This window comes from Condylura cristata, unplaced genomic scaffold (assembly GCF_000260355.1).
Source record: "Condylura cristata isolate star-nosed mole 26May11 unplaced genomic scaffold, ConCri1.0 scaffold00008, whole genome shotgun sequence".
In the NCBI taxonomy this organism is placed as follows: domain Eukaryota; kingdom Metazoa; phylum Chordata; class Mammalia; order Eulipotyphla; family Talpidae; genus Condylura; species Condylura cristata.
The window spans coordinates 27,946,046-27,970,989 of NW_004567109.1; the positions used below are offsets into that span (position 1 = coordinate 27,946,046).

Consider the following 24,944-nt stretch of genomic DNA (forward strand, 5'->3'; position numbering starts at 1 on the left):
ATTTCAATTTACAATATTGTACACAAAATGCTTAAAGGATAAGGAATAACTATAAATTTGTACAAACTGGGCTTGTTTCTACTTTCTTATCATTTCATAAGAGCTTTGGCTAATAATCACAAACATGCTAGCAAGAATTATGGGAAATATTTTGTTTAGAAGTGTAGCCCAACTATAGGTTATTAATGACACAATTCCAAATAACATTTAATGAACTTTAACATATTACATATTTTTATGGGACATGTAGAAATTTGCAAAAATGATTGGCTCAATAAACTGTTCTAAGCGCATTTTATCTTTAAGGTTCACTAGTAACAGCAATATGTTTTTAAAGTATATATTTTACGAAAAAAAATACATAAGTAAGTCACAAACCAAAAGCTAACAGATGTGTGACTTCTAATTAGTTATAATAATCTCTGCTTCAATGCCATTAGAATGAGCCTTTCTTTTCTTTTGAAAACTAAAAAAGCTTTCCTTTGAATTTTAAACTGTCAGGGTGCTTCAAAGTCAATGTACAAAATCTGCTTTGATTAAAATTTTAGACATCTACAGTGATAACTTTATGAAAGGAAAATATTAAATTATAATTATCCTAAACAGACACAGTCTTGTGAAACTAACCCTACATTCATGTTAAAACACAAAGAGTTGAATATAATGAATTTGATTCATCCTCGGACACAAAGCTTCACCACAGTAAACTCAGTCAACTGTTGCTCTTGCGCCTATATTCATGGTGCTTAAATAGCGCACTTTAAAACAAAAAAAACTCCAATTGGCTTTTCATATATCCACCCTCCCCAAAAATAACGCACTTGAAAAACTCAAATGATATGAAAGGCTTCAAGGCCTCTTTTCTCCCTTTCATACCCCTTTTTTTTATTTCTGTTTGCAGTAATCTGCCTTTCTCTTTCTCTTTCTCATTGCTACAGAGCAAGCGAGGAGGCTCAGAGCTTTGAAAAGGGGGCTCAGTGTGTAATGGGTCCACTAGAATTAATTTACTTGCACCAAATCCATTGAGCACAGAGGGTTTTTTTTCCCCCTCTCTCTCCCTCTCTCTCTTCTCAAATCATTTGGAGTCGAACGCAGCCCCCAGCCTTTGTAATTCTAGTAAAGCACTTAAAGTGCACAGTAGGTGTTCATGAGGACCATCTGGTCAAAAGCAAAACAAGCTGCTGATTTTGCCTTTGAATAGAATGAAGCAAGTGTGAATTAGTCTCTTCAATTAGCACTATTACAACCTGTCAAGTGCATATTGTAAAACAGGATTATTACAGTATTGGTCACCAGTGCAATTATTTACTCTCTGCCTTTTCTTGCATATAAAAATGTCTTATGTTTATTATTTTCTGATAACTGAACATAATTTCTCTTAACCCAGGCCTTTCAAAACAACCAACACACAAATCACAGATTATGAAATGTAGTTGGCCAAGATGCCAGAAAATATATATACATACAGATGCATACACACGTATGTATCTAGATTAACAAAGAACTAAAGCATTGCTATTAATTCTGAACAAAACTTCAATGTCTCTGTTTACTTGAAATGTAGGCAAAGAGGTAATCATTACATGGCCTAAAATTTTTTTCATTAGAAATTATTTTATATTTCAGAGGGAACAAATATCTGTCAGTTACAAAAGGCTGCAGTGTTAATATTTTTTAAACTTACTTCCTAAGGGAACAATTTATTAAGAATTATAGAAAACCTCAACATTTATAAAATGATCATTATTGATTTGTTCATTGACTTAAAAAGATCTTGGTTATAAAATACAACTTGAGGCTAACAATATACAAGCATATTTAAAAGAAACTAATAATCTCCTTTTATGAAAGCTGAATAAAGACTTGAATTAACTGTCCAAATGCTTAAGAAATATCTTTTACTCTAGGATGTCACTGATTTCAAATTTTAAAAAATCAAACTATGATATATGCTAATTAAAATGGATTCATGCTAATTGAGCTTATTATATATGTGCCATTTATTTTGAAGTAAAAATAAACCACTTAAACTTTTAATTAAATAATCATACAATTTAATTTACCCTCTTGCATTGCACATTCTGAGCAATGCACTGTTCAATTCTGTGCCAGCAACCCCCACCCTCTTCATACTATAGAAAACAAACAAACAAAACACACAAAAAACAAACAACTATACTTAAAACTTTTATTTTACAAAGGGCATGTTAGTTAAGAAGTTATAGTCTTCCACTACCAGAAAATTACTCACTAGTAAATCTATAAAATACTACATATCTAATTACTGTTAATGATTGTAGTATTAACGGAAAACAGTTTGAAATACATGTCAAGCAAGTTATAAAAGTAGCAAATAGAAATATAGACACAAAACCTTTATAAATTTTAAATTTTAAGAATCAGGATTAGTCTCACAATTTCACAATTATTTAGCATGATTAATTTTAAAAACACATATGATGATATACTTAGTTTTCTTGTTGCTAATTCAGTGATTGATTTCCAACTTGACAATCACTTGTTTTAATAGTGAAATAACTTACTATTCCATGCAAGATATATCTTTGTAGATTGTCAAATTTTTACTTTCATTCCCATTAAGAATCAAGCCCACATTAATAAGAACAGTGAGAATTCTAAAGTAAAGTGAAACTTGGAAGAGGATTTAAATAACTCCAATAGCTTTTCACAGAGCTTCTCAATATAACAGATAAATAATACTCCATGATTCTGCACCAAAAATACTTAGGTTTCTTATCATTGTTTTTCTGGCTCATGTGTATATTGCTTAAGTTTGTATGACATCTACAAAGAAAAGTAGATATTTTGCCTAAATAGAAGCTTTGCAATAGTAAAATGGACAACAAAGAATTAGTTTCCAAGAAAAGTTGGCTTGATTTCAGGGACTTTATATCCTTTTCCACACCTGGGTTTAGGATTTGCAGTAGGCAAATCAATCTTTTTTTTCCCCTTAATTTAACCAATCCTAAGTGCATTTGTAACTACAGATCTTTAATAGTATTAGATGGAATTACCAGAATCTGTACAATTAACTATTTAAAAATCTGAATTTGAGGGTAGAAAATTCATTAAAATAAGGTATGCTTGTTTAAAATTTCAAGGAAATTCACTACTTTAAAGTGTAACAAAGTAGTTAATTTAGGACCCAATAAGAGAGAAGGATAGTCACAAAGTTATTGTTAGATTAAATTTTACTACTTTGTCACTATGGGGGAAAAAAGGATTTTTATAGTTATCATTACTTAGAATTATCCATTCTGACCTTTTTGTACTACCTACCATTGCCTTTTCCTCAAGTAGAAGGATAATGTAAGTGGAAGGATTTGTAAAGAGCTTAAAAAAAAAACACCTCAATATCAAGCTAGCTTAAATTAAAATCTAGAGCACCCAAAGGACCTAAGTCATGCATAGAAAAAGAATTAACAAACATTGTATAACTATTGGTTTAACATCACTAACTTGCATGAACATATGGTCACTAAAGAGTTTGTCTGAAGTTCAAGCTACAATTTAGTTCTATTTTCTAATTCATTATTTTAAAAAATATATTTTGTCTCATTAAAAGTTGAAATCATAGTGCCATTTTCAACTCTACTTCAACCCTACTTCACTTAATAGAAATTTCTCTCAAGTGGAAAAATATCACAAAAGTTATCTTTTAAAAATTAAGGGCTTTCTAAAATAAAAATAAGTTATTATTTATAATTTAAAGCAAAATAATATATACTATCATGCTAAGAAAAAGTACTTTTTAAAAATTTCTCCCTCTCCTTCATTTATTGGTCAGAATTCACTCTGGACCTGTTCAACAACACCACAAAGGGATTTCTGAATCTGGTGACAGAAATTAATTTACAATTTAGGATACAGAGCATCATTATGCTTCCATATTAATAGCAAACTTCCAGCATTTATAAAATGACCCTGCAAAATCATTTCAAAATTATATTCTTACTATGATACAACTGATTTTCAATCATTAAGCAAAAAAAAAAAAAAAATACATACTTGTCACTGTGGGATGCATGGTTGTAACATATGAGCATCCTGTCCTCTTGAACTCCCCTTCCCCCCACCAGGCCTACTCAGTGGGCCACAAGTTGAAGGAGAAAAAAGTCTTATTAGGACGAGGCCTACAGAGTGTGATCCTAGGCTTACAGAGCATAATTCATGCCTTTTTCTAAATTCAACAGATAAAAAAGCCTATGTGTACATTTCTACTTACAGAAAAGAAACTAGTATAAAAAACAACATTAATATTTTCTTGACAACTAACATTCAAAACATTATTTTCAATCAACTTCATGAAAAAGAAGCCAACGAATTTTTGCTAAGAAATACATAAGAATATCAGTCCTTGAAAAATATTTCTGGGACATTTTCATTTAGAAAATGGTATGAAAAGATTTACTGTTTTCAAGTCCTTGAAGCTTGAAATATATTTAATAATCTAAATAGTAGGCCATGGAGAACAGTTTCAGCCAACTGTGGCGCACAGTGGCACATTTACAGAATTTTAAATATTTCTTTTAATAATTGATGTAGTCATTTTGAATCATTCTGCATAGGATATCAGGTGTGAGCAGATTGCATTAACACTGCTTAAACATTTCAACTTGTCAGTATGGCCAACTCGATTTCGGAAATATTTGCAGTATTTTCCCATCGAAACAGTAATAAAGGCAAAATAAATATATGCCACTACTTTATAATCACCGAACATTAATGAATATTTTATGTCTTTTTAAATCTCCCTGTTTAATTTAAAAGGGTGAAATTAAGTCTCCTCCGTGCAATATGCCAATTATCTGTAAATCAAACAATAACTTGGCCATTATGCTCCTTTTTGTTAATATAAGAGAAGCTAATTTGAAAACACCGAATGGCATTTTTAGACTATCAGTTTAATAGTCCTTTCTGCCCTCTTGTGGGATAAAGTTGAAATACACTCAAACTATAAAAACAGAAAATATAAAAAAGGATAAAATTTTAGTTAGACAAATTTGAATCACAAAGGAAAATAAAGCAATCTAGTCCATCATACACTATACAAGTTTTTAATTTAAAAAAATGAGTTAAACAATAGAATGAAATTCATCTGTATGTTTTTTATTAAAATGGAGTTATTTTGAAAATAAACTTCCTTATTTCATTATAGTCAGTATATAATTTAAGTTTTACTTTCATGAAGTTCCCAGAAAAACTGTGATAGTCATTATAATCATTATTTCTAGTAAAGAACAATAATGATGCCTTAAGGTATTAAAAGTTTTCTAGAGGTGAAAATAAAATGGCAACTAATATATTTTAAATTCTGGGGGAAAAAAACAAAAAATTAAACCAATGATTAAAATTAAAGGTAAGGAAAAGTGTTAAAGATTTTAGTGATTCCTCAACCAACAAATCAAGTGATAAATCCACTTCAAGGACTGACTTATTTATGCGATGCTAAGAAGCTGAAATTCTTTGACAAAATATGAAAGGCCCATTAATAAATAGTCTAGCAACTACTGATACAATTCTTTAAAATGATCAAGGGAAAATTATTGTACCTTCAATGTGATAAAAGTGATTTTTTTAAACAACGTAATATAAAAAATTATGTAATCCGAGGTTAAATGTGATCTATCCTTTTTAAAAATGTTAGGAGACATAATTGTTGTCTTCACAACTTACAAGGGCTAATGTGATATAGTTGTTATTTTAGTGTTTCCAAATAAAAGTCCTATCATAGCTTTATATATGTTTCCCCCATGGACACAAATTACTAGCTTTTAGGGGGGTGGGGCCACATGCTAGAAAGCACCCTCTCTCTTTTAGGAGATTCTCTTGAAACAGTGACCCTGGTTGGCCATGCTTAAGAAAATACTGACACTATAAATGCACGCATCTCAGATATTCTGAGATAAATGACCGACGACTGTCATCGAACAGCATCTCACAAATACAGCACAAGACTGGGACTGAGCTGAGAAAGAGAAGCCTCTTCAAATTGCTTTTAGAAACAGACAGGGTATACATTATAAATAATAAATCTGAGAGCAACTTTACAAATAAAATATAAGCATGTTGAAAATGAATGCTGTCAACAATTTCTAAATTAATATTGTAATTACTATAAAACCATAAAATAAAGCATGTAATAGTGAGTTACTTTTTAACTTGACTATTTTAAAGAACTATCAAGAGCTCTCATTTACAACATCTATTTTTGTAGGTCAAGTCATTTACTATATCTACAGTAATCACTGATGCTCCAGTTAATTAAAATTAAGAACCCAATAATGAAACATAAAGAGAGTTTCCAACCAGAACAGATAAGCCCTCTTTAACAGGGTCAACATTAGCTATAATGAGTTACCTTTATTCCTTAGCTGTGAGACATAACTCACCTCTTGAATGGTACTGCTTCCTGAGAAGTTCAGGTTGTACTCCCGCTGGACTTCTCGGTGGGTGATGATCAGCATGAAGTTTTGATTTAATGACTCCTGCAGGGCACTGAAAGGGTTGAAAGAAAAACAAGGAACTCTGAGATGAACAAGTTCTAGCTTGCTTTACAGCTAGCTGCATAAACCCCAGGAGTACCATAACCTCTACACAGGCATGTCCGGGCCCAATGTTATCATCTTTTCAGCTCCTAAAGGCAAGAGAACATGCTGAGAACAACCAAGGGGAGCTAACCTGTTAACTCCTTCTCTACCAAGGTGTTTTTAAACTTCAATTTTAAATACTTTGCATACATAAGAATTTTCTACAAGTCATGTTATTGTTTACATACATATTTCCTCCAAGAAAACCAAATTTGTAAATTATATCAAATTCCAAATTTGCCACTAAACTGTATACTCAAAAGCTTTGGTTCAATTCCAAGTACAATAGCTATCTTAGAAGAAAAGAAATACCAAATTATTGTTTATACACATGAATATTGTGTAAATATGGGTCAGTCAAAGAGACTACTCAGCAATCTATAGAAGTTTAATGCTATACCAAAATTCCTTCAAAATAACTGTTTTCACTTAGGACTCAGAACTTAGAAATTAGAAAATTCAAAATGACATTTCTTAAACTCTATGCCAAAGTTCGAAAATGTAAGAAATGTGTCAAAATCACGAGGAGTAAACAAAATCAGGCACATAAACTGAAAAATATACATCATGGTTCTGTTTATGACAATATTAAGAAATGCCATCAGTATTGAAAATAAAAATCTAGTGCCATATGTCTGAATAATTATTACTGTCAGTCTCAAGTGTAATTATGCCATGTTTATGTAATCAGGAAAATATTTTGAATGTGTTATATAGTTCTGGCCTTCATCAATCCTCTTTTGCCAATGTGTAACTATGTGTCAAAAATAAACGCAACATAAGATTAAAATTAGGCAGTAAACTTATCTGTCCTATTTAAGGCAATAAACTTGTCTGTCCTATTGTGTCCCATAGAGCTCTAGGTTAATTATAAACTAAAAGTACTTAGGATACATCAATATATATGACACATTATCACTCAAAATCAAAGGAAATTATGTCTTACTAAATAGAGTTTCTTGAGGCAGGGGCCTTTTGTCATTGTATCCTTAGCAGATAAACAAAATGTCTGGCACCAATGTTTATTGAATAGTTAATAAACTGTGATTTTCCAGAAGGCACAAGTCTTCATTCATCTTGGTTTCTCACATAGCCTGCTGGAAAACTACCATTGTAATTAAGATTTTAATTTTGATTAATTTATTTATCAATATTAACTCAATGCCTTGCTTTATTCTAGGTGCAAGTACACCCACCCAAATACACAGTTCTTGTCCATGAAATGCTTGGCAATCTAAAATGGGCAAACAGATACATAAATACTATAGTATAATGTAATATAATATAATATAATAGGTACAATTGGGAAATTGAAAAAAAGTATAATGAAACCTGAGAAAGTACTTAATTCTGTCTCAGTGCAGGCCAGGAAGGGTTAGAGGAAATCTTCAGGGAAGAAAAATACAAGTTGAACTATGAAAGCTAAGTAGATTCTTAAAAGGGATGAAATTTTTGTTTTGTTTGGTAAGGAGTGATGGGAGGTGCTTTTTAAACAAGAAAGTAATGAGGAAGAATACAGCATATTTATCACTCAGTTACATAATTATTGAGTATCTACCTATGTTTCTGACACTATTTTTGATGCTACACACACAGTGGTGAACATACACAAAAATAATTGGCCCTGATTTCATGCAACTTATATTCTACTAAAGAAGACACAATAGTCAGATAAATGAATACCTGAGTTTAGAAAATGCTAAGGACCACGAAGAAAATAAAACAGGATTACAATATAAAAGGTAACAAAGGGGTGGGCTGAGGGAATTATTTTCAACAGAATAGTTGGGAAAGACATCTCTGAGGAAGTGACATTTAAGTTGATGTTGGCATGATAAAAAAGAGATAGCAGGAATCTGATCATGGAAGTCCTCGTAGACCACAATAAAGAAGTTGGTATTTATAGTAATTGCAAAGAAAAGTCATTGGAGGGTTTAATACAGGGAAATGGCTAAGATCTGATTTACATTTACATTTATACAATATTATTTTGGCTGTTCTGGATACAGTAAGTACAGCAAAGACAAGGATAACAGATAGAAGACCTGTACCAGCAAGAAGTAATGGTGGCTTAGACTATGGTGGTAAAAGTAAAGATGGTGAAAAGTTATCAGGTTCAGGAATATTTTAGAGATAAAAGTCAAATAACTATCAATAAACTGTGTGAGAGAAAAACATAACCCCAAGGTTTCTGGCCCAAGTAACTGGAAGGATGAAATTGCATTTAACAAGAAAACAGAAACAGTCAGGTGGGGAAAATTAGTGAAATTTTAGATATATTAAGTTTAAATATTGTCTTCAAATATTTATACATACTATGGAAGAAGACTGAAATATATTTTGTTGATACCAGATGATTAAAAATATAGAATTGAATGGGTCCATATTGTATAGATTTAAATATATGAAGACAATTATGATGCCTATCACTCTTTTAAGTATAATATACTCAATTCCTTTTACCATTTCTTAAGTGACATGTTCAGTTATCTACACCATTTGTGAACAAATATGCAGTTAATAGTTGTGGAACAACAAAAAGATACTTATTAGACATCCAAAGAGTAATATCATCTACACTTGTATATGAATAGGTCAAATAAAAGAGTTCAGAAGAACTGACTACACAGTGACAATATTTAAATTTTGTGGCAAAAACAAGAAAATCACCTACAGAAACATATTACTTACAGAAAAGAAGGGCAAGATGGTTACTAGGGCATTCCAAAATCAAGGAGAAGAGAAGTCAGTGTAAAGGGATTCATAATTAGTGAAGTAAAAGGAAATACAAGAAAGACTAGCATAATGGAGTCAAAAGAAGTCACTGCTTCATTAGTCAAGCATGAGCTATTATGCCAAAAGCTGCTGAAACATTAAATGCTGCAAGACTAGAAAAAAATGACATGTGAAGGAATTTATGAAAAGTTCAATGAGACCACAATGAAGGGTATGTGAAAGTATAGTGAGTGAGAATCTCAAATAGTAGGCTGGGTTAATGTTCAGTTTCTATGTATGTGAAGTGAATTTGGGGTTGAAAATGGCAAGTTTAATAGAAAGTATACTGGGAATTTCAAGGCCTTTGATAAATATAGCAACAAAGAGACTTATTTCACAACTATCTTACAAAATTTGGTTTTTGCCCTAGAGCCTCTTGGCTGACTTCCCCTTATAAGTCAAAAACATTTCAATTTCTGTTTATGTTGTATTCATCCTTCTTCCCTTCCCCTATTCCCAAATACTACACAGTTTTCTGACCACTTCATAGCCAAACATTCTGTGTTTATTACAAACCTCCTTTACTCAAATTCCTAAATCAGCTACTTCATTTAATACTTAATTATGGTTCATGTGAAGTCCTGCATTCAAAATTATAAGCACTTGAGTCTTGTTATTTATCAGTATTTCCCTTTAGCATACTAAAGGTGATTCAATTCAGTCCTTTAAACATTTAAGGAATTGCTATACATATTTAACTGCATATAAAGAAGCACTAATTCTCATTTTTTTTACATTTACAGACAAAAGTAATTGATATATCACTGTATATGTTTATGGAGTAGAACATTATTGTTTTATTTATATATATTATGAAATGATAACCATAATAGGTTCAGCTAACATTCATCTTCTCATACGTAACAATAAAAAGAAAGAATAAATCTCACATTTGAGCCTGTAAAGTGTCATTTTATTCAGAAAATTGTGGTTTAGGAGGTTAATTTTCCTAGGTTTACAGCTAGAAAAAAAAAGACAGAATCCAATTTCTAAACTTTATTTGATTCTATTGTTCTTTGCCTGTTCTTTACATGTCTTTACATCTCCCAAATAGCTAGGCTGCTTTGGGGAAACAATGATGACTAAGACCCCTGTCTCTTAGGATTTCTCTTATTTGAAATAATACAGGTGTATAGACAAAATCACCAACCTCTAGACAGACTATTTAGAGAGAATGAAACAGATGAGGACTGTGGTGAAGTGAGAAAAGTATTTTGAGGCTTTTTGAAGATGGGTAACTTGACAAGTAGACATGGGGATGATTTCAGACATTGACTAGTTTGAGCAGAAATCATAGAATATTAAGGGAAGATATCGAAAGCAATGAGGAAAAAGTGTAAGAGGATGTGAAGAAGGGTTAGTGGAATAGAAAACCTGAAAAACATTAAGGACCTACATTATGGGGGCCTTTGCTAGGCTAAGGAGATCCGAATTCCAAAAGTCTTGATTATTATATAGATCCTCCTTTATTCTTTACATATGAGTCCACACATGTGTTTAATACTTTCAGTGCTTGCCTTTATGCAATTCCTTAGATATGTTTCTTGATTTTGACTGGCAGACCTGTGCAATAACTTTGCAGAAAGATTTGCCAGGACTAGTATTGACTGCCAGACTACTTTAAAAGAAGACTGATTTAGTTTAGTTCTACAATTCCTTGATGGCTCTGGAGGAGGGTAAGTTTGCAAGAAAATACATTTACAGCTTAAACTATTTGGAAGTCATAAAGTCACATTGGAGATTCTACTCCATTACTTAGTTACTTGTTTCACCTTGAAATGTCAAATTATACATTCTTTCAATAGTATTTGAGTGTCTACCACAAAACAGGATTCTATTTCAGGCATTTAATTACTCTGTAAATTCTCAGTTTCCTTTTCAGAAAAAGGCAATAGTCCTTATTACTTTTTCTTTAAAGACTTATTTCATTTATTTATGCATACAAGAACTGGGGTGTAGGCCAGAGGCACAAAGGGTAAGGATTCATCAGAGACAAAGTGGGGAGCAGAATAGGCAGACAGACTGAAATAGAAGGATCAGGAAAGACAGAAGAGGTCTGCCTCACCCTATGGGTCACCTCCCTGGCTGTGGATCAAACGCGTGCTGCATGCTGCAGTGGCTGTCAATGGCCTCATTGTGAGACTTAACCTTTTGGGCAACCAGGGAGGCCCAATAAGGACTATGAAATACAGTCTTTATTTCATAGAACTATCAATATTAAATTTGAAGAAACTCAAGAGGGAATTTTTACTGTATATAAGTTTTAAAATGACTTGTTACAATGTATTGAAAGTAGAACAATTTTATGGGATACCCACAATGACAATGAAATAGTAACAAAAGGATCTATGGTGCTTTTGTGGAAGTTATTTTTCAAGATTTAGTTCTATTCATCTACAGGAGCACACAGGGGTAAACCCTTTTTGATGTATTGAACATAATTGCATATTATGCCAAATGCCATCCAGATTCACAGTGTTTGTTTTACACAAGCCCTGATTAGAGTTGATATACCACATTCATGTTCTTTGTTAGAATGGTTTGTAACCTAAGGGTGTTACTTGCCTCTTTACAGAAATCTTGCCTGATTCACTCAGTCATTAATAATAGCTAGCCTTTAATGAGTGCTATTATGTATTAGGTATTAAGAGCTATGTGTCAACTTTATGAAATTATTACTGTCATTTTCTTTATATATAAAAGGAAATGTATACTAAATTACTGCTGAATGTCACACACAAAATAAGTAGCAGTGACCCAGGTACCAGGGAAAGTAACCCAGTTAAAATCATGTATCTGTCTTTATTGAGATTACTTAAGGATGAGCAAACAAACTTAAAATTCCTTTATGGCACTATTTGATAAAAACACCACATTTCCTAAAGGTGCCATGGAAACACAGGAAGAATACCTGACTAGGATCCAGACAGTTTCCTTAGAATCTGGCACATAAAGTGAATGCGTTTGTTTGATGAGAAGTGTTTTGTTGGGGGTGGGGGGATGGCCCTGAGTTGGGAGGAGTTGTAGAGAGGGTCACAGCAAAGATTATAGGAATTTATCATGAAAATATATTTAATATGCAGACTGTATTGTGAAACTATTACTAGGCAAACTGAGGCTAACTATTGCTTTAATTATGGAGCCCTTAGTTGCTGTATCTAGGTGTAATTTTCTAACAGCCTTTTAATGGTTAGTTAGGGTAGTTAGCCAGGTTTAATCCACCTTCAAGCAGTCTTTTACTTTTGAAATGCAAAGTTCCTGCCTCAACTTTTGACCTTTATAGTAGCTCTAAGGATGACTGCCAACCAAAGCAGCTAAGTGAAAAACAGTATGAAAAATTTTGGGTTTTTTTAATGGCATGTTTTTCCTCAGAATAAGAAAGGTGTATCCAAAAGTAGGGTTTTTTTAATTTTTAATTTTGGATTTTAACTCAATGCAAAAAATGGTTTTAATAGAACATCTATTTTTTCCTTATAGTGTGTTTAAACTTTTTTATTCTTCATTATAATTTTGCTTTCAGTTTGAATATTTTCATTGACCAACAAGAGGGTGGTTTTGTTTCTACAGACAAGAGCCATTAAAACTTACCATTGCTTTACCCTCAAAGAGACACTGAAATTAATGTGTAGAATGTAATAAGAACCATATACATATCACCAGCCTTTGAGCTGAGGGCTATCTGCAAAAACATACAATACAATATAATCGATGCTTACATTTTAAATCAATTAGTACACAGTGTCAGGCATTTTCACGTACATCATTTCACAATTCTACTAGACACTTATTAAATTGGAAAATTGGGCAAGGGGTATGAGAGAATGACAGACATAAATGATTGAATGACTGATTAAATTAAATTGATTGATTAATGAGTGTTACTATGTCAGCACTGATTGACAGTCAGACAGATAAACACATTCTGGAAATAGTTTCATTAGGACATTCCCTCTCTACTTTTCTTTTGGTCTACAAGCTGGGACTTCCAATGTCCTTTCATTAGCATAATATATATCTCTTTTTAGGGAAATCCCATTCCAATCTAACTATAAGCATTTATTAGAGATAGAGAAGATATCTGTAAAATACCTACCTTCTAATGAATACCAATTTCATTCTGATTCACTGACTTAATTTAGTACATGTTAATTCCCCCTCCAGTTTTTATTTTTAATAAGGGGAAATAATATACAGCAAATTTTAATACATAGGCCCTAAAAAATAAATTTAAAGCTACTACTACAGTCATTTTTATACATGGGAACATGCAAGGTCATACAATACCCTCCATATACCAAGCACTGAGAAAAGCAAGAACATTAGAAAAATAAATATAATAGCTTTTGCTATCTTAACTGTGCTTATTTCACATGAAGAGAGCACTTAGTTATCTACTTAAGCAGAGAGCAAATAGCTACTTTAATGCAAATATGTACTGATTTTTCAAAACTATCTTAAGGCTGCACTATGATAGTAAAGTAACATTTGGTTATCATTTATTCATAGTATTAATCCCCGTCCTTCAATCCTGGTAAGAAGAGAAATAGCTTCCTTCTACCAAACAGTCCATTTCATAGGGCAGTACAGTAGTAGTACTGTAGTAGTAGTAGGCAGGATGTCTTGCATCAAGAATAACAACAGTACTTTAAGAATTTCCTCTCCAGCAATTATTTTAATCAAGAACACCCTCTTCAAGTCTTCAGTGGGCAGATTTGCCCAGGCTAAACCATAGCTTTCCTATTAAAACATAAGCAGTTCCATGAGAAGTACTGACTGTTATAAAGTATAAATACATCAATTTTAAACAAGACTAGGAAAAACACAAATTCGGACTAGGCTTCAGGGTTGTTATACACTAAATGTTTGTGTGCTCCCCTCAAATTCATATGCTAAGTCTTAACTCCCAATGTGACAGCTGAAAGTAGAGCCTTTGGAGGGCAATTTGGGTTTACCTGTCAGTGAGGGTGGGGCCTCCATTAGGGGATCAGTGTCATAAGACAGGCAGAGAGACCAGAGCTTGCTTTTTCTCTCTCCCTCTCTGACAAGTGAAAACACTATGAGAAGGCAGACATATGCAAGTCAAAAAGACAGCTTTCACCAGGAACTAAATCTGCTAGCACCTATATGGTAGACCTGCTAGTTGCGGAACTATGAAAATAACTCTGTCTTTAAGCCACCCAGTCGATGTTATTTTATTCTAGCAGCAAATTGACTAATACATGTTTTGGGGGGCTTCTGTATTCCCAGCACTCCCCTGCGTTCAAGTAAACAGTTGACAGTTCAGCATGAACTTCTAAACAGCTGTTAAGACACTTTCACATACCTCTCCTTATTAAAATCCACGTTAGAAAAAAACATGTTTTTGTCAAAACTCATATAACTGAGAGGAACACTTGACAACTGTGCGTGCATCATATGTAAAAAATTTCTCAAAATAGTAAATCATAAAAAAGTTTGAATAATCTAACAGCTACAATCTTTGCAATTGTTTAGGCTCCATATTTTTAAAATGTAAAATACAACACAGTTTTAATTAATGGACATGGATTTGTTGCATTGCTACTTAACACCGTGTCTCCACTGCCAAAAATGGGAGTGAAATTAAAATTTCTCAAATCAGTACTGTAATCTATCTAAGATAAGTAAAGTATAAAAATCAATTTAGGGATTGAAAATATCCTGTTTGATTCCTGCTGAGTGTATATGTGATTTTCTCCTTGCACAGGATATTTAAAAAAAATACCAATGTAAAATAGACTGTGAAGATTAATTTCCATTAATTTCATTTTAAAAATGACATAGTACTGAAGCAAAATCAGTAATTTCTTTAAAAGTACTGTGACTTTCATCTATAAAAATGTAAGATAGCCTTGGAAAGTATTACTAAAATTTTCCTGATAAATCACAATTTATATTTTTCCAAATGATCTAACAAAATTTTCTCTTTTTCTCTGTGGGACTACTTTATGATCTACAATGATCTTTTTATCCTTTCAGATACAACAAGATTTTAAATTAAAAAGCATGACACATGGTAATTTAAATTTCCATTCTAAACTTACAGTCATATGAGCTTTTGTCAACAAAAGACCAAATTTACCATAATTATGGATTATTTACACTAAAACAAAATAAGAAATCAATATGTAAATGTAATGTTTGTTGTAGCTAATGCAGCTAGCAATGACAGATTAGGTTCAAATAGCAATCAGTTTGAAAATCTGGCACATATGTAAATGAACCAGGGACTTGATGTTTACATTTGACTGTATTTCATTCAGGATTTTTAAATTGTCTCAGGAACAGCATAAAAATAAAATGTTAATCTTTCTACTATCAATACAAGTTGAGCCCTCATCATAACTGAAACTAGGTTTTGCTCCTGTCCAGCTAAACTAACATATGATACTAATAATTCCAAGCTGCAGAATACATCATTCTTAATTAACACTCTGCTACAGTCGTTAACATCCTCCAAGGCACCATGTTATCATCACCCCAAGTTCTGTAACAATCTTAAAACCACATTTAACAAAGGTTGGCCTCTTACTCTGCAGCTACTTTTAATTGCTTTCTTTGTTGGCAATTAAATATGTTTAGATAAACAAACATTTGATTTCACATAATTCAATATTTTTTCATGATAATTTAAAAGTTCAGGTGGCCTTATGTCTATAATTACTGTTTATCAATATAGTGATATACTGGATTCAGCAAAATGTACTAACCAAAGTATTTTAAGATTAATCAAAATGTGGTAATTAGTGGTGATAGTGATATAGTGTGATCATCAAGTAGTTTATAGTAAAACTGTCAAAATATAATTCTACTGATGTGAACAAAATATGAAGAAAGCAAAAGAAAGTATACAAAACAGATATGATTTTTATTCCATGAATTAATGAGCAAGTATCTGACTGTCCATTATATGAACCATAGAAAATGTCAGCAGTTTTTTTTTAAAGTCTAATTAGATGTGTTGTGATCTCCAGCAATGCTTTAATTGAGGACAAGCTTCCATGTTCATTCATAAATACACAACTTTAGGAAAAAGTCTTCTTCTTAAAATGAGTCACTTTTTAGTAGCTCCTTATTAAGAAACATTTACCAACCCAGTACTTCCTCAATTTCACTTTTACAAAATCTAATAATAACACTCACTGGAATTAAATTTAAGTTGAACAGTAATCACAATAATATAAGCTCGTCACTGATTGTTATAGTTGTTCTTGTGAAATGACAACTTACTTGAGGAATGACATACCAATTTGTTACCAACTACTGTTCTGATTACAACATTGATTGCAAACCATTTTCATAGATAAATTATTTTGTGAAAACAACAAAACAGTTGTTTTATAAAGGTTTTGGGAGATAAAATTAATTGATCCAATTTAGGGCATTTTCTTGTAAATATCAAGTTCTCAGATATCTCATATAGGGTGTCTCTCTGACACTGCTAACTCTCACAAATATTGATCAATAAAGTCACCATGGGAAAGAAACACTCTTTAACAACCATTTCAAATGATATCTCAGCAAATTATTTGGAAGTTAAAACGTATTTGTTTCAAGTTTCAAAATAAAAATATACTTAGCCAAAAGAGTCACCCACTCCAAGTTTTTTTTTTTTTTAAGATTTATTTATTTATTCATACAGAACTGTGGTACAGGCCAGCGATTCAGAGGGTGAGAGGATTCACCAGAGACAGAGTGGGGAGCAGAACAGGCAGATCGACGAAGTACACTGCTGAGGGGAGCAGCGGGCTGGTCAGGGGAGGTCTGCCGCGCCATGTGGTCACCTCCGGGGCAGGTGGGGATCGAACTCGTGCGGAGGTGGCTTAAGCTTTAACCCGCTGCGCCACCAGGGAGGGCCCCCCCCCCGGAAGGCTTTAAAGAAACTATCACTCATGGCCCTCCCCTCAGCAGTGTACTTCGTTGATCTGCCTGTTCTGCTCCCCACTCTGTCTCTGGTGAATCCTCTCACCCTCCGCATCTCTGGCCTGTACCCCAGTTCTGTATGAATGAATAAATAAATCTTAAAAAAAAAAAACTATCACTCATTCCACCTATAAAGAAATTACTGAGACTCTACAATGGGCCAGCAAACATGTTCTTAGATTACACATAAAGTAGTCTGAAATCAGAATTTTAGTTGAGAATCATACTGACTCTAACCTTTTAAGCATGCTCAGAGATACTCTGATGAAATCTGATCAGTGGTGTTAAGAGCTCTATGAAAGTCACGTCCTGGCTCATCCATTAGCTAGCTCTGTGACCTGGCAAAGAGAAATTACCAAGTTTCTGTATTGTGTCAGATCTGATGCCCATTTGTACTATTTTATTTTATCACTCTGCCCCTCTCCAAAGCCCTGGAGAAATTAACATACTGATCATTCTAAGTGAAGAAGCTAAGACTGTACAGACTTTTAAATCTTTCCTTCCTGTACCTTAGTTCCACAATCATTAAATGGAACTACATTAAGTGATTACCTAATGCCTCTAAAGATAATATCCTGGAGAATCCCTCTCATTCTAAATAAAAGCTCTCATGGACATGACTTCTCTTGTGTTAACAGAGAACACCAAAGACAGCAATAACAGGATATATAGAAAAGAACGAAATTATTACGAAGATTAACATTTGAGCAGAGATCATGAGGTGTTAGGGAAACAGAAGTGGGGTAAGAGTTGTTTGAAAGCATACCCAGAATGTGCTTTTAATAATTGAATCCCACAACAGTTACAGGGTACTCCTAAAGTTACCTTTTTTTTTTTTTTTAAGTTGGAATAATAGGAACAGGTGAATGTCTGGAATGACCTCAGCACAGTGTGGGAAAAATGTGAATGAGGGAAATATACTTATTTATAAAACTATTAACACATATACCACACAAAGTTTGTCACTTCTTAGCTAGGACCAAAGCTAGGACCACAGGTGGTATCTATCTTTACAGTGGCTAGAAGGATTACAAAATGTAGACACAGAGGAAGAATGACAGTACTTCACAACAGATGGAGTGATGTACATATATAACATAATTAGAAGAGATTTCAAGATCATGAGAAGAATGTTTCTGCCTCTGCTTAAGGAAAAATATTTCTCTCATTCTGCTTATTATCACAAAGGGGAGTTTTAATTAGAACACTTGTATTCCCCCCCCCATTCTAGACTTGTGCCTCCCAAAGAATCAAAGAACTATAATTATTCACAAGGTTACTTACTCTGTACTAGGTAGTGTTCCACAGAAGGTAGATGAGAAAGGATTTTGTGCTCAACTATACAACCACATATTAATTGGAACCATTAGTCCACTATAAAAAGGACAAAATTCAATAGCAAGACTCAAATACTACTTGTAAAAACAACAACTATATACAAGGGATACCTTATGTTCTCTCCCCTTGTCACAAAAATGAAGAAAGTCTATATAAATTAAAGTTGAGTTGGACTTCTTCACCACTTCCCAGAATGAAACCAAAACAAGTTGAAAAGATTGTTTTTGTTACCAAAACATCCATTTAGCCCTTCAGCACCTTCATCATTAGTAATAAGCAAACCTATGACGGGTTTGACAACAGGAAAAGAATATAGAGGCTACAGATGCACAGAACAAAAAGTGCATTCCTCAAATAGTCTAAGTTTTTCATCTTCCTTACAATGTTTATTAAGAGCTTGTTACATAGATGACATTTTCATGAGCTATTCTTCACAGCTCAGAATTTGGTTGGAGAGAGGATAGTTATACATGAAATAATAGTATGAGGACCCTCCCTGGTGGTGCAGCAGGTTAGGACGCAACACTGCAAGCTAGCCCAGAGCTGCTTCAGTGAGAGTTCGATGTCCGGCGTCAGAAGTGACCCACATGGTGTGGCAGACCTCTCCTGACCCACCCGCTGCTCCCCTCAGCTGTGCACTTAATCGATCTTCCTATTCTGCATCCAACTCTGTCTCTGGTGAAACCTCTCACCACCCCTGCAACTCTGTCTTATACCAGTTCTGTATGAATAAATAAATGAATCTTTAAAAAGAAAGAAATAATAGTATGGAAATAAAAGGCTGATAGAAAGGTGTTGTCTCAGGTAACAGTCTAGTGGAGGACTGAATAATCTATAAGACTATAATGTCTGTATTCCTTACAGTACTCAATATTAGTATGAGAAAAACCAGAAGGGGCAATGGAATTTTTTTTTTTAAAAAATTAAGCTCAATCCATGAACTCATTACATTTATGAAACATTTATAAGATATTTTGTTCCCTAAATATCTAAGGTCTGCCTTGCATAATGCTTGATATCCCACCATTAGAACTTTATTCCTTAGTTTTAGCCTCTTTTAAGTGAATATCCTCAGAAATGTGTATTTATTCCACAAATCTTTATGTATATACTATGTTTCAACCACTGTGTTTCAGCTGCTGGGGTGACAACATGAATCAAATAAAAAGTCTGATTTCTTGTAACTTTACATTGTGGTGAGGGTGACAGAAAACAAATGTGAAAATGACATAATGACTAATATTACAAATATAATGCTTTATAGAGATAAAGCAAGATAAAGGGCTCTCCCTTTGATAGAATGGTTATTTTAGACATAAGGATCAAGAAAAGCCTCTCTAAGGATATGACATTTGAGGAGAGGTCTGAATAAAGTGAAGGAATGAGCCAAGGTGATAACCACTAGAAGATCACTCCTGGCAGGGGAATAAAAAGAACCAGTGTTCTGAAGAAGAAAAACACTTAGAATGTTAAAAGAACAAGAAGGCTAGTGTGGCTAGCAAATGTGAGTGAGAAGGAGACTAATAAAAGATGGTTAGAGTACTAAGTGTCTGAACATGGGAGAGAGAAAATCAAACTAAGTTGTTCAAAAGAGGACTACTGATTCATTTATATCTTCCCACTCGAACTTGGGGAGAACTGCCATTTAAAAGCAGTGGGATAGGAACAGGACAAATAAAGACTCAATAAGTAGTAAGGCTGAGAGAGGACATTTTTATTATCAAGGTTATAGGTAGATTTATCCATACTATTTTTTATTATATTACCATTGTCTAGTTTTGACATCAAGTATGGTATCAAAATGATTACATGATCATATTATATATCACATTATATATATATATATAACATCATATATTAATGATGCCATTTAATACCATATTATATTAAATGATAGGTAGCAATCCCTCTGTGAAGAGTAGTTATAAGATTGGGATAATCTCTTCTATAAGGATTTTGCAATTTTTTTAAATTATTTATTTCTTTATTGGGGTAATGCTGGTTTACACTGTTGATTGTATGTTAGAGTTTAGGATATCTTCCCCCCTTTCCAGTAATGTTACCATAACTTACCCACCTAGGCTGGTTTTTTATAAAGTCCTCTAAGGTGACGAATAGGGAAAGATAGTCATGTAAAATTTTGAATTCTGACTCAGTTTCTTTAATAGTCCTTTTTTTTCAAGTTGTCTATTTCCTCTTGTAATCACTTTAGGGCTTTATATCTTATCTGAAACTCTTCATTCACATAGCTCAATGGAATAGAATTAAGAGCCCAGAAATAAACCCACACATAAGATGTACAGTTAATTTGTAATAAAGGAGCTTAGAGTACACAATAGGTAAAGGAAAGTCTCTTCAACAAATGGTGTTAGGAAAGCTAGACAGTCACATGCAGAAGAATATAATGAGTTCACTATCTCACAGCAAACACAGAAATTAACTCAAAATGATTAAAGACTTAGATCGAAGACCTGAAGTTATAAAAAACACAGATGAAAACAGGCAAACCACTATGTAATGATGACCTCAGGGATGTCTCTGAGCCTGGACTCCAATGGCAAGAGGAAGAAAAGCCAAAATAAACAACAGGAGTACATAAAACTAAAGAGCTTCTGTACTGTAAAAGAAACTATCATCAAAATGAAAACACACTTGGGACCTCCCTGGTGGCGCAGCGGGTTAAAGCACTGCACTGAGAATCTAAAGCTGCTTCCGCATGAGTTCAATTCCCGCCTGCCCCGGAGGAGACCACATGGCGAGGCAGACCTCTCCTGACCCGCCCACTGCTCCCCTCAGCAGTGTACTTCGTCGATCTGCCTGTTCTGCTCCCCACTCTGCCTCTGGTGAAGCCTCTCACCGCCCCTGAACCTCTGGCCTGTACCCCAGTTCTGTATGTACAAATAAATAAATCTTTAAAAAAAAAAAAATGAAAACACACTCTATTGCATGGAAGAAAATACTTGTATATCATACATTTAATAAGGGGTTAATATTCAAGGTGTACAAAGAACTTATACAACTCAACAAGAAAACAAAGTACCCAATCAAAAATAGGCAAAAGAGCTAACTAAATAGGCTTTTCTATTAAGGAGACATTCAGGCGGCACTCAGGCACATGAAAAAAAGTGCTCATATTCACCTATGACCGGGGAAACAAATCAAAACCACAATGAGATACCACCTCACACCTGTGAGACCAAGAACAATTGTTGATGAGGAAGTGCAGAAAAAGAACACACCTACATTGTTAGTAGGATGCAGACTTTTCTACTATGGAAAATAAGTACGGAAGTTCCTCAAAGTATTAAAAATTGATCTACCATATGATTCCAGCAATTCTACTCCTAGTTATATACCCCCCCCAAAAAAAAGAAAAAGAAAAGCACTAATATTCATAAGATGATAAGCATTCCAAGCTCTCCATGGAGGGTGCAGCGGGTTAAAGCATAGCACTAAAAAGCTAAGGCCACTTCAGCATGACTTCGATCCCCACCGTGGAGGTGATCCACATGGCACAGCAGACTTCTCCTGACCCACCTGCTGCTCCCCTCAGCAGTGTACTTCATCAGTCCACCCATTCTGTTCCTCACTCTGTCTCTGGTGAATCCTATCACCTCCCCTGCACCTCTGGCCTGTACCCCAGTTCTGTATACATAAATAAATAAATCTTAAAAAAAAAGGAATATAAACATTCCTATTTTCATTGCAGTACTATTTACAATACGTAGACTATGGAAACAATCTAAATGCCCAATAAAAGATAAATAGATAAAGGAGATATGGAATATATATATACACAAATAGTACTCAGCTATAAAAAAAGAAGCTTATCATTTGCAACAAGATTGTTGGAACTAGAGGGGATTATGCTAAGTAAAATAAATCAGAAGGAGAAAAAAACATTAGGTGATTTCACTCATACATGGAATATACAGAAATAAAACAGGAATAGAAAAAACTAAACCAAAGCAAATTCTAGAAATATAACTGTAAAACTGAAACTGCCAGAGTGACTTGGGGACGAGGTAGTGAAGAAAGGGAGGAAAGGAGACTCAACAGATTATGATGAAAGATTATGGGTACTCTGGTGGTGGGCATGGTATGGTAACATACATCTAGAGAGGTGTGGAAACATACATCTAGTGAGGTGTGGAGATACCTGAATAAAGTGTTGTAAAACCGACAATAACTCAAAAAAGAAAAAAAATATATAATGCTCGGTTTTATCTAAATCTCAAATTTTGTTGGCATAAAAAGCAGCATTTTATTATTTATTTATACTTTTAATTTATTAATTTCTTATTTAATTAGTATTAATGACTATTTTATTAATTGCCTTTCCCTACACATACAAACCTATGACAAAGTTTAATTTCTGAATTAGGCACACAAAAAAAAGCTCCTTGGGTAACTAGAACATATGGACTTACGATTCATCCATACATATTTGGAAAAAAGGTTTGAGAGTAAATGTTAGGGGGAAAGGTGTAGTAAGAGGAACTGCTGAGAACAGAAAGAAATCTTGGGATCACCAAGTGAAGAAAAGAGAAACTTACTGGATGAATCAAACTGAATGGAAGATAGAACACAAAGAGTTAAGTAGTACCTAAGGAAAACTTCTAAAAAAAATGAACATCTTTAATAAATAGGCTATAAGCTCCTTGTGAATAGAGCATTGTTTTGTTTTTATGTAAAGGTAATCAATGAATTATTGATGGCCTGATTCTTTCCTATAATAATACAATGTACAATTAACAGCTTTTCTTCCTTTCTAATTTTTCTATGATGTATAATATAATCTGAAATTGTACCTTAAGAGTACTGCTTCCTTCTCCTTTCAATTAGTGAAATCCAATTTATTCACAGTTTTAAATGTTTTTCAACTATAATAAGGTTATGATTAAAAAGTTTACTGTTAAATTCTCAAAGTTTAAAATTCTGTTTTCTTAAAAAAATCAGTTTATAATAATTCTAAATATAATTAAATTATATTGGTGCTTATATTATATTTTTGCTGTTCTTAGGTAATTTTTTTTTCCCCAGAAAGAAATTGTAAATGCAAAACAAAACTCAATAATTATCAAGCACCCCCTAGTGGCAGTAATATCAAGTTAAGAAACGTTTTCATAGGATATATTTTGTGATAGTTTTTTATATATCGAGTTTTCATCAAATCTTGAGACTATGATGGTTTGTCAGTAGTCAAATTAAGAGTATGCTATCTTCTACCAACATTCCATTACATGATTAATAATGTACTTCATAAACTAAGAGTGACTTCATACACTGAAATTCTATAAATGTTCTTAAAAAGTTATAAGTGAGACCCTCCGTGGTGGCACAGAGGTTAAGCACAGCACTAAGAAGCTAAAGCCACTTCAGCATGAGTTCCATCCCAGCCCCGGAGGTGACCACATGGCGTGGCAGACCTCTCCTGACCTGCCCACTGCTCCCCTCAGCAGTGTGCTTCTTCATTCGGCCTGTTCTGCTCCCCACTCAGTCCCTGGTGAATCGTCTCACCACCTCTGAACCTCTGGCCTGTACACTAGCTCTGTATGCATAAATAAATAAATGTTAAAAAACAGCTGTAAGTGAAATAATATATATAAATGTCCTTCAAAGAATATATAATGAAAAAATCTCCTTCTAGAGAACAATCTATAAAAAGAAACTTCTTGTAATAAAGTTTTGTGTGTTTCTGTCAAGAGTCTGAAAGCTACTAACAGATGAAGAGTCAGATGGACACTTTAGAATGAGAAGTATTTATTCTTGACCTTGGGCAAACCACAAGCTCTTCTAAACACCGCAATTTCTTCATCTATAAAATAGAGGTACCAAAACCAATCCATAATATTTGTAGATTTGGTAAAAGAATCAAAGAGGAGTTGAAAGAAAAGGATTAATATATAATTGGCATTTATTAGCAGAAGTAAGTCATCTTAATTATTGTGTATTATAATTTGTGCTTTTGAACACAATGTATCACACCTGAGTACCAAATTTTTATAATCACCCTGGCAAGTAAAAATAATGCCTATTATCTAAGTGAAATAGTGAAGGCCCTAGCCAATGTGGGACTGTAATCCAGGATTTTTCTCCTATTTTGATGTCTTTTTGTCTGGAGAGATGGATTTAAATCAGTACATTCCTGATTTATAACAAATTGCTTATAATAAATTGTTTAGGAGTAATACTTTAATACCAATGTTGATATTTTATAAAGAAGAACAAGTTTTGTCATTGAATTGGAATTGTAATAGCGGAATCCCACAAGAACTT

The 24,944-nt window shown here is 33.4% G+C and overlaps 1 protein-coding gene across 1 annotated transcript in view; it reads right to left on the reverse strand.

Annotated features, from left to right (window-relative positions):
* FAF1 (Fas (TNFRSF6) associated factor 1) overlaps positions 1–24,944 on the reverse strand; it is a 305,387-nt gene that overhangs the window by 194,957 nt on the left and 85,486 nt on the right. The window contains exon 7 of the mRNA XM_004678989.2: positions 6,414–6,519. Coding sequence (XP_004679046.1) covers positions 6,414–6,519 — 106 coding nt within the window. The remainder of the gene's footprint in view (positions 1–6,413; positions 6,520–24,944) is intronic.